Source organism: Aquila chrysaetos, chromosome 25 (assembly GCF_900496995.4).
Source record: "Aquila chrysaetos chrysaetos chromosome 25, bAquChr1.4, whole genome shotgun sequence".
NCBI classification, from domain to species: Eukaryota; Metazoa; Chordata; class Aves; order Accipitriformes; family Accipitridae; genus Aquila; species Aquila chrysaetos.
The window spans coordinates 1,619,998-1,629,857 of NC_044028.1; the positions used below are offsets into that span (position 1 = coordinate 1,619,998).

General features: G+C 58.1%; 1 protein-coding gene across 1 annotated transcript in view; it reads right to left on the reverse strand.

Annotated features, from left to right (window-relative positions):
- The window catches only part of RAB26 (RAB26, member RAS oncogene family), a 34,222-nt gene extending 24,576 nt beyond the window's left edge, over nt 1-9,646 (reverse strand). Inside the window, exons 1-2 of the mRNA XM_030002283.1 lie at nt 9,395-9,646; nt 6,708-6,818 (exon numbers count right to left, since the gene is read on the reverse strand). Of these exons, the coding sequence (XP_029858143.1) occupies nt 6,708-6,818; nt 9,395-9,613 (330 nt within the window). The 5' untranslated portion in view covers nt 9,614-9,646. The remainder of the gene's footprint in view (nt 1-6,707; nt 6,819-9,394) is intronic.
- Between the last annotated feature and the right edge of the window lie 214 nt (nt 9,647-9,860).

A 9,860-nucleotide genomic window follows, 5' to 3' on the forward strand; every position in this document is an offset into this window, starting at 1 on the left:
ACAGCTTTACAACCTCCCTCCTTCCACCAGCAGCTCCCAAGTGTATTTCTTCCATGACCGTGCCCTAGCTCTGCAGCTCCCAAGCAGCCCAGGCCTCCTGCCCTCCACCTGAGCTAATTACACCTTTTATTCCAACCATCCCGGACCAGGACAGATCCGCGGGAACGCCGGCCGTTGGCACACACCGGGAAGCCACAGCACAGCAGCAGGAGCGCAGGAGCCTGGGTGACACCAGCACCCTTCCAGGAGCATCTCCCACGAAACCCCACGTCCCCAGCGCTCTCACTGTCAGCTGAAATGGATGCAAAATTTCACACCCGGATTAAACACCCAGTCTATTCTGGGTGGTATTTCCCAGACACTGAGGGGGCGGGAGAGCCCCCGGCGTGCCGAGAGCGGGGAAGGCACCTTCACACCATCCTGCAAACTGGTTAAGAGTTTTCTTAACCAGGCTCTGGGTCTTGATGCCGCTCCAGCTGCTCATTTAAAGAGCAGCTCAAGCACTTTTCTGCTTTGAAGACATTGATCTTGTTTCTTTTTGCCTTCCCCAAGGCAGGAATCGAGTCTGTTGTCCACCGGGATTACCGCCAGCACACGGGTGTTTGCAGTTTACTGGTGCGCTGCAGAACTGGAGCACACCGAGGAGGTTTATTATTTTTCAAATGCAAGAGCCAAAGAAACATGAATAAAATACTAGCAGATGTGAGAAAGCGGGTGCAGCCCGCCACGGGTGCTGCTCGCAGCATCTCTTGGCAACTGAGCCCCTGCATGCAAATGACAGGCTTCGCTGACTGCAAAGCTGTGTCCCTCTGCAAGGGAGGAGAGCAGCAGCTGAAAGCAAAGCAGGGCTCAGTTTCCCAGGAAAAATGGCTATTTACTCCCCTGAGAGCCCGTCCTGGGAGCGGGGAACAGGAACCAGCAGCAGCCGCAGAAAAGCTGTTGTCCTAAGAGTCAGACATGCCATAAATCGATAAAATCAAGGCGTGTTCAGGCAAACAAGCACCTGCCCTCCCTGAGCGAGCTCTCCGGGACCTGCCTCACCTGCTGCCGGATTCGGGAAGCACCTGGTCCTTATGGCACCGGTGCCAGCATCTCATCTGATCCCCGAAACCAGGCAGAAGGGGTGGAAAGCATCGCAGGAAAGCTCCTCTGGGAAAATTGAGCCCAGCTTTCCTTACAGTGAGACATGCGAAAGTATGAAATCAGCTACTGGCTTCTATTAAAATTCATACAGCACTTGGAGATGCAGAACAAGCCGATTTCAGACAAAGAGCTGCTGGAAACACATACCCAAGGCAGGCACACAGGCATCGCCCTGCCCGCCCTGCCACGCCAGCACCCGCACAGGGCTCCTGCCCCGGCTCGGAGCGGTCGCACCGGCGTTGCCGCTGGCACGGCAGCCCCACGGAGGGTGTATTTGGCCCAAGTGACCCAGGCAGCACTGAGATGCCTCTCCCAGGGGAAGGCCACCTCCCCTGCAGGGGTGCGGAGCGGGGGCTGTCCCCTCCGGTGCTCCAGCTCGCAGCCCCGGGGACCAACCCAAACCCACCCCACTGCAGCCCGCAGCAGCCCCCCTGCCCGACCCCGCACACGTCACCGTGCTACACGGCAAAGCGTGCCAACAGAAGAGACTAAACACTCTGCTCGATGCCCAGAGTCCCTTCCCTCAAATGTTCAGGACTAATTTTATATAGAAAGACATGCTGGAATTAATTTATTTCCGTTTCTTTCTTCTGGCCTAAGCAGATCCCCTCCCACTTTTTCCAGATTGATCCATCAGAAAATTAGCCCTGCTAATGCTCTGTGCCAACTGCTGAGATAAAAGCCAGCCCTTGGCTTTCAGATGGCTCCAGGTTGCACCAACCCTTCAAAGGGAGGCACCATGGCGAACGCTGCGCTGGACCATCACCCCAAGGGCAGGGATGCGGGCGCCCGCTGGGGACCGGCAGATGCTCAGGGCATCCACACCTCCCTCCCCTGAGCACATGGAGACCCAGGAGCAGACTTGCCAAATCCACACTGTGGCCAGTGTTAGATTGCACACCCTGCATTGCTGGAATGAAGCTTTTCATCTCTGCTTCAAAGTTAAGCTCACTGAGGGAGTCAGCAGGCAGCCAGCAGCTGCTGTTCTGCCGACGGAAGGTGCACACACACACACACACACACTACAAAAAATAAACAGAGATGCAACAAATCTCTTATGCAAAAAAACATATTACACACCGCTGATTCCACCCCCAGAGCAGCACAGGGCTGAATGTAATCAAGAGTCCTTAAAGCTCAGGGTCACAAGTGACAGCTTTTATTTACAGCGCGCAGCAGCCGTCCCAGCGGGCAGATTAACTGCGGCACGGCCAAGGCTGGAGCAGAGAGCGTGGCCGCTGCCGGCTCACCCGCACCCGAGGAGGCTGCGGCTGCAGGGAGAGCTGCAGCTCTCCGCAGGGTAACAACCAGCAGAAACCCCTCCTGGGCACGTTGGTGCAAACCGCCGGACATCAAAGCCCAGCCTTCAGAGGAAATATTCCCTGTGCCCAGCTGCCTGCCCAGAAAGCCCAAAGCTGTGCTGAAGCACCAGGGCTGGCTCCATCCTCCTCCTCCTGCAGCACCTAAGGATGCTTTGTGCCAGGAGGATGTTGGTTTGCTCCCTCTCCTTGGGGCAGCGAGAGAGGAGCGATAACTGCAATACACCTTGGAGAAAACGAAGACAAGCTGCCCTGCTCTGAACTCTGCCAGCAAAGCGCTTCCTAATGGTTTCATCCCACTGATTAACGCAGAAACCATCTCCCCTGCTAATGCAAAGAAACTCATTAGCACCTCTTCCCTGGGAGAAAAGGCTCATCTTTAATTTTTTTCTTTTATGTTCTTCTCCTTTCAGGTCCAATTAGTACAAAAAGTCTTAACCCGGTTGACCTTGCAAAGCTTGGGACAAAGTGCGGGGCTGTGAGCACCGGCGGGGCAGCCAGCGTCAGGGCAGCCCCAGGGAGCCTGGCCGTCATCAGGGAGGGGGCACACGGTGGGCTCACGTGGCCCTTTGGTTTCTCAGCTTTGGCAAGACATTCCTCCCGTTAGTTAGCTGTTACGACGAGACAGAAGTACCGTCGGCTGTGGAGCTTTAATTTCTGTCGAGGTTTCTGCAGCGTTCCCAAAATTCCAGCAAAAGGCAGCTCCTTCAGTAGCCCCAAGAAAAATGGGATTCACACCCCTGAGTAATAAACCTGCTGTTTTCCAGGAGCCCCTTCTCCCTGCAATCCTAACATACAGAGACCCAGCCCCACCGCTGCCCCCAAGCAGAGGGATCTGCTGAGACCCCCCAGCCCCCAGGGAAGAGGAGGAGGAGGAAGACCCCATGCCATGGCTTGGCACAGCCCCGGCCACACCGCAGCTGATGGGAGGGAATAATTAAGCCGCCCATTATCTAGCTATGGCTGGAAATGCCAAAGGTGACTCCTGCAACCGGGATGCTGGAGGCAGAGAGGACTTTGCCCCCCCGGGAGGTTTTCCCCTCTGGGGGAAGCAGCACAGTAACTTGGACAGAAGTTTCTGTCGCTCCAAGCCAGCCCCCTGCTCAGAGGAAGCCCCCGCGGGAGCAGGACCCCTCGCCCCAGGGCTCTGCCTCGCCTTAATGGCACTTGCAGCAGGAGGGGCTCGCCCCAGCAGCGCACCCCCAGCCAAACCCTCGGCTCGGCACCCTGGACACCCCGACACTGCCCTGGCTGAAGGGGGAGGGCTGGTATGTTCCTGAGGAGCTAAAGATGCTGCCCCAGTAAACCCAATTTTCAAAGGAAGGAAAGCCGAAGGACTTGGCATCTCCAAAGCTAGAAGCCAATAGGTACCATTTTGATGCATTTTGTAATACTACGATCATCTTTTTTTCCCTAGTATCAGTGGTTTATTTTCCAAATATATTTAGATCAACATCATTCTTTGTTTAAGAGACGATGATAAACAAACACAATGGGAGAGGTTCTCCCTAACATAAAACAGTAGGAGGGAAAAAACGTAGGGGGCCATTAGGAATTGTAATGCTAGATTAATTTTAAATGGATTTCTATTCATTTACATTTGCTCAGGCCTACGTAATCCATTAGCCATAGCTTTGCGCGTATCTAATGGTTTGACATGCTCGAAAATGAGCGGCTGATCCTGGAGCCCACTGGGACCAGTGGACAGACTGGGAGAGGAGGCGGAGAGCAGCTGGGTGGGCGCAGGGGCTGCCCCGCAACGCGGCTCCATTCCATCCCTGGGTGCTTCACAAAAACCAGCTGGCATCAAGAGGGGCAGAGACAGTCCCGAAAACAACCGGGCAGCTCCATCCCCGCGACGTCCCCAGCCTCTACCCAGGTTCCCGCAGCTCTCCGCTGGACGAGCAAGGTCGCGCGCGCACAGGAGCGCAGCTGCCGCACGCCCTGGCCTTGGGGAGGTCCCCGCGATCTCCGCCGCCAGCGAGGCTCAGCGACCACCGCAAACCCCGCCGAAAAAGCCCGATGCACCGAAATAACGCCCAGCGCTTGCTCAGCGCCTCTTGCTTGGGTCCGAGGTGAACGCAGCAAAAACCCAGCGACCACCTTCCCCGACCACAACCGCCCGCGGTCGCAAACAGCCTTGCTTGCTTCAGCCAGAAAACCCGATGCCAAATTCTGGGATTACAGAGAAAAGGAGCTGCGATGTGGCCGTTTTGTTATTAGATAGACACAAATTAAAACCAAAATGTGCTCTCGCAGCAGAAGCCTCCAGCGTTGCCACCCCAGAGCTTCATCTGCATCCTGATGCAAACAGCGAGAAAGGCACAATTACACAGCGCCTGCAAACAGGATTATCTTAATGGAAACAGAGATGTACAATCAAAAAACTATTTCCATGTCTCCCCCAAAATTATGAGTGCCTTACAAAGATGATAGTAATGAGGTTTTGGGCATACACATGATCTTCCCCACTGTATAATCTGCCCATTTCAAACCAATGTAGCTCTAGCAGCTCTATTACAGAAGTAAATTAACCCTAATTTGATTGCTTCTCAGTAGCAGTCGTTTCAGTGCTCTGATCAATAAGTCACGGGATTTTATGACTGCCCTTGGTATCAATCATTGCAATCAGTAATAAAACACTTTTCATTTTAAGAACACCTGAAATACCGTGTAATTACCTTTGTATAAAATCACGGACTCCAATTTACTAACTTCACCAAGCCGCTGCTGCAGCCCGCAGCATCGCGCTGCACCGAAAGCCTCTTTGCGGGAAAGAACATCGCTTTCTTTCTAAAGGCTTTCTGAGCTGTCCCTCATCTCTTCCACTTGTCACTGTACCAGCAAGTTATTATTCACACCCTGGTGAAATAGCAGATTACAAGAGACACCCATCTCCCAGAATTCCTCCAAGAAAGGGGCAAATCCAAGATCCTGCTGAGAAAAGGCAGTCAGGAAGATGCAACATTGGTGCGTGGCATCACCGCCAGCTCTTCACCGCACCCACCCATCCCCACCACAGCACCAAAACGGGGCCAAAAACCATTGCACGGTGAGACAACACAGCCGGCGCCCCGACAGCAGGGCAGGGAGAGCACTGCCACCGGGCACGTCCCCGGTCCCGAGGGCTGAGCCTCCCCCAGGAGCCTGTGGCACCGGCCAGACACCTTGGGGGGCGGCAAGCTCGCAGTTTCGGGGGAAGCAGATGGTTGGGGAACTGGGGAGGGACTGGGAGCACCTGATCCCTGGGCCAGAGACCCAAGCCAGGCGTGCTGCCAGCTGCCGCTTTGGTAGCAAAAGCTCCCTCGCTTGCCCTTCACAGCTGCCGTAAGGTTTCTTCGATGCCATCTCTGCAAAGTCACCGTCCCTGTTGCTTTGCTGTCCCATCGCAGGGGTGCCCGCTCTGCAGCCCAGGGTGCCCACAGCAGCCCCCCTTCGCCAGGCTTTGCCCTCCCCAGCAAGATGTCACTGGGAAAACGATGCCAAGAAAAGGCTTCGAGGGCCCCGGCCAGCACTAAGACATTCCCAGCTGGCAAAGGATGCTCTGCCCATACTAGAGCATCGGAGGACACGAGCTGTCTCCCCTTCTGCCTCCCATTCCCCACATTATCCCCTCTGTCGAGCAGGTTCCCGCTGTCCTCGCTGGTGCCACACAGCCCCGACACGCTGCCCTCGGGGCTCCCCCGGCTCCAGGATGCCCCGGTGGGCACCAACAAAACAGTTACTCTCCTAGAGCTCAGAGACCCCTCGGCACAACGCATCCCCCCGTGCCAGAGGGAGCAGGGCCACCCTGGCACTGCACCCCCACGTCAGCACCCCACACTCAGGAGATGTTTCCAGGAGATTCTGGTTTATGTCAGTTTTCATTTTGGTTTTTTGTTTCGTTGGTTTTTGGTTTTTTTTAAAAAAAAAACAAACTCAACTCTTAAAAACACTGAAACTGACTCAGGGAAATACTTTCACTGGGCAGATGCTCAGGCCGCAGCCGTTGTTCTCACGCGAACCATCCCCAGGACCCAGAGCAGGGGACGTGCTCCCCCATCCTCGTGCAAAGCAGTAACGAAGAGGCCGCTGCTCTCTGATGCTGCTGACACCAGCACCCTGAGGTGCCCCGGCTGGCGCTGACACGGGTCGGGATGACGAGGTTTAAATCCTTGGAGCAACGTTTTGTCTCTCCTCTGCAAAAGCCACCATTCACCTGCCAGACCCCGTGGGCAGAGGCCGAGGAGCCCCCCAGGCACTTACCCTGAAGTCGATTCCAACTGTGGAAATGAAGCTGCCGGCGAGGAAAGCGCCGTCTTTGAACCGCACCAGCAAGCAGGTTTTGCCAACCCCCGAGTCGCCCACCAGCATCACCTGCGAGGGAGGGGGCAGGCGTTAGACACTGGGTTTTGGGAAGGAAGCCCCACCGCAGCCGTTACCCACCTCCAACCCAAAAGCCCCATCCAGGCCCATGAGGATCCCGTATTCTTGAGGGGAAAAAAAGCATGTCCAAGAGGGATGTCCTCAGACCTAGGGGAGGTGGGGGGAGAGAAGGGGGGGACCCACAGCAGGATTGCTCCCCACCCTGCACCACGTGCGTCCCTGAGCACTGGCTGAACTCGAGACACCTTCCCCCGAGCAGCACTTAACAGATCCCCCATGGGGACACAAACACCCCTGGAAAACCAAGAGGTGCTGTCTAGGCGAAGCAGGCTGCGACCCAACGGCTGCGGGGCCCACACTGCCCCCGGCGCACCCACGAAACACCCTGCACCCCACCACGTGCTTCTGGGAGGGTGGCACTGCCCACGGGGAGACTTCGGGGGATCCCCCAACCATGAGCTCAGCCTGCCCTCTGTGAGCAAACTCCTTTGGCGGGACCCTCCCAGCCACCCTCCCGGTCCTCAGCAGGTGCCGAGGGAGCAGCTCCCGGTGCCGCCTGCCTCAGTTTCCCCACTCAGCAGCAGCGCCGGGTGCAGATGGGGCAGGCACCCACCCTGCCACGAAGAAACCACGGCAGAGCTGAAGCTGCTCCCAAACGCAGCTCCCCAAAGCCTCTGCTCAAACCGCAACCCCTTCCCAGCCCTTCTGCACCCCGGGGCTGCCGACCCCACTCCCCTCGGCAGGATGACAGCTTCCCGCCATTGAGAAATCCCAGACCACGCAGCCGAGCTGCATTAGCGGCTTCTCCACCTGCACCAATTTGCACGGCTTCACGCTGACATGGCAGGGTTCCCTCTCTCCCAAAAGCACTGCCATTAGCCTGTGACCAAATTTAAATGGTTTTAAGGCAGGCACTGCCTTGGGTCACACCAAACCCAGGCAGGAGCCATCAGAAGCAAGCAAATGCCATCACCACTCTGCAGCTCAGCCTCCCAAGAAGCAGCAGCAGCCCCGGCCGCAGCCATAACTTGTTTTGGGGCAGGGGGGGCACCGCTGGGGAGGGGAGTGGGCGGCCAGGATCCAGCCACTCTGCTCCATCACCCACGGTGCAGAGCCCCACACCGGGTCTCCCGTGGGAGCACCACGCACAGCCGCGCACCGAGCTCTGGCACAGCAGGGTTAGGAGAGCCAGCGAGCCCGCGAAGCCACGGGAAGGGGGAAAGAAAGAGGCATTTTTAGTACAAAATAGTAGTATTCATCTTTTAAAACTTTCCAGACCTCTGTTCTACAGCAGGGTGACCCTTAAAAGCAGCTTCTCTCCACCCAGCACCACTGACACCTCACCCAGGGCATGCAGTAGCACCCAGGGCCAGGCTCACACCAAGGGCTTGGCGATCAGGATCCAGCCCCGGGCTCAGGACTTGTGTTTGGCCACTGCCTCTGGAGAGCTTCGGAGCCTCAAGAGAGGGGTAAGGGAAAGAGAAAGTTTAATAAACCAGGTTTTTACTGAATACAAAGCAATTTCTCTCTCCCACTGGTTCAAAACCAGCCAGACCATTAGCAGAGGTTTTGGCTACCCAGCGCATTTGGGCTTATCCGAGACCTCGTCTGGCTCATCCCTGTGCCATGGGTGTAATCCCTAGGGAAAGCCCCAGCCCAGGCAGGGAGAGGCGAGTTGAAGGAGCCAAGGACCAGCATGAACACGGAGATGGCTCCATTTTAGGGAAGCCGTTGAAGTGTTACTGCAGCTGTATCAGGACCAACCGCCTACCAAAGCAACCAAATTCACTTCTCAAACACCCCTCACCTCCTACTCCACGTCCCAAATCTTAACACCACGACGGCCACGCCGAATGCCACAGGCACCGACGCAGCGTGCTAAGGTTGGACTTGCCACAGCAAACACCGTCTTCTCCAAGCTCAATCCCCTGCGCTCGGTTACACAGGTCTGTGTTCGAAATGCAGTCAGATGGGTCATGCCGAATTGCAGCCCCAGCCAAAATCACTAAGCGAGCTCCAAGCTGGGCTTGCATCAGGTCGCATGACGGAAGGTGGGGGGGGGGGGTGCAAATACGTTTGATGTGTGGCTCGCTCGCCAGAATCTGAGAGAAGAAGCCATCTGAGCCCTTAAAAGAAAGCGCAAGCTGGAGACATTTCAACAGCAGCCAGAGCAGATTCGATGCGACTCGAGGAATACTGTCACCGCGCTGTACGACCGCATTTCTTACGTCGGTGAAGAGGAGCCAGCAGGTTACAATAACTCAGCTGGGCAAAAAGCCTTTTGCCATCACTTCCAAAAGTTCCGCCGAAGCAGCCCCGCTCCCGAGGGCTCTGCAGGCGCAGCCCCCCCCCGCGCCGAGCAGACCCGACCCAGGCGGCGGCAGCAGCAGAGGAGGGGCGGGATGCCGCGGCTGGCCGAGGGATGCCCGCCCGCTCCCGCTCCCGGTCCCGGTCCCGGGGAACTTCTCCGGCGACCTTAGGGAAACCGCACCCGACCCCGCATCCCACCGACCCCGCACCGTTCCCGTTCCCCCGCCGTCCCCCCCCCCCCCCCCGGGGCTCCGCACCTTGAAAGCGAGATCGTAGAACTCCCCGCTGCTGCTCAGCGAGGGACGACCCACCGCCGCCGCCGCCGCTCCGCTGTTGCGGGGCAGCTCGGGAGCGGGCGCGGAGCCCCTCGGGGCGGCGGCGGCGGCGGCCCGGCCGGAGCCCTGGGCGGCGGGGGGCAGCGCGGCGGAGGGCGCGGCCCCGCCGCCCTTACTGCGAGCCGCTTTCTTCCGCGACATACCGGGGCCGCCGGCCGGGGCGGGGGGGGGGGGGGGGGGGGGCCGCGGGCTAGTACCGGCTGTACCGGCCGCCGCCGCCGCCCTCCCCCGGCCCGGCCCCGCCGCCAATGGCAGCGCCGCGGGGGCGGGCGGTGGGGGCCGGACGGCTCCGTTCCGCGCCCGCCCCGCTCCGCCCCGCTCCGCGCTGCAGCCGCGGTAAGCGGGGGGCACCGGCGCAGGCAGGGGAGGGGCGTCGGTGCACGTGCCT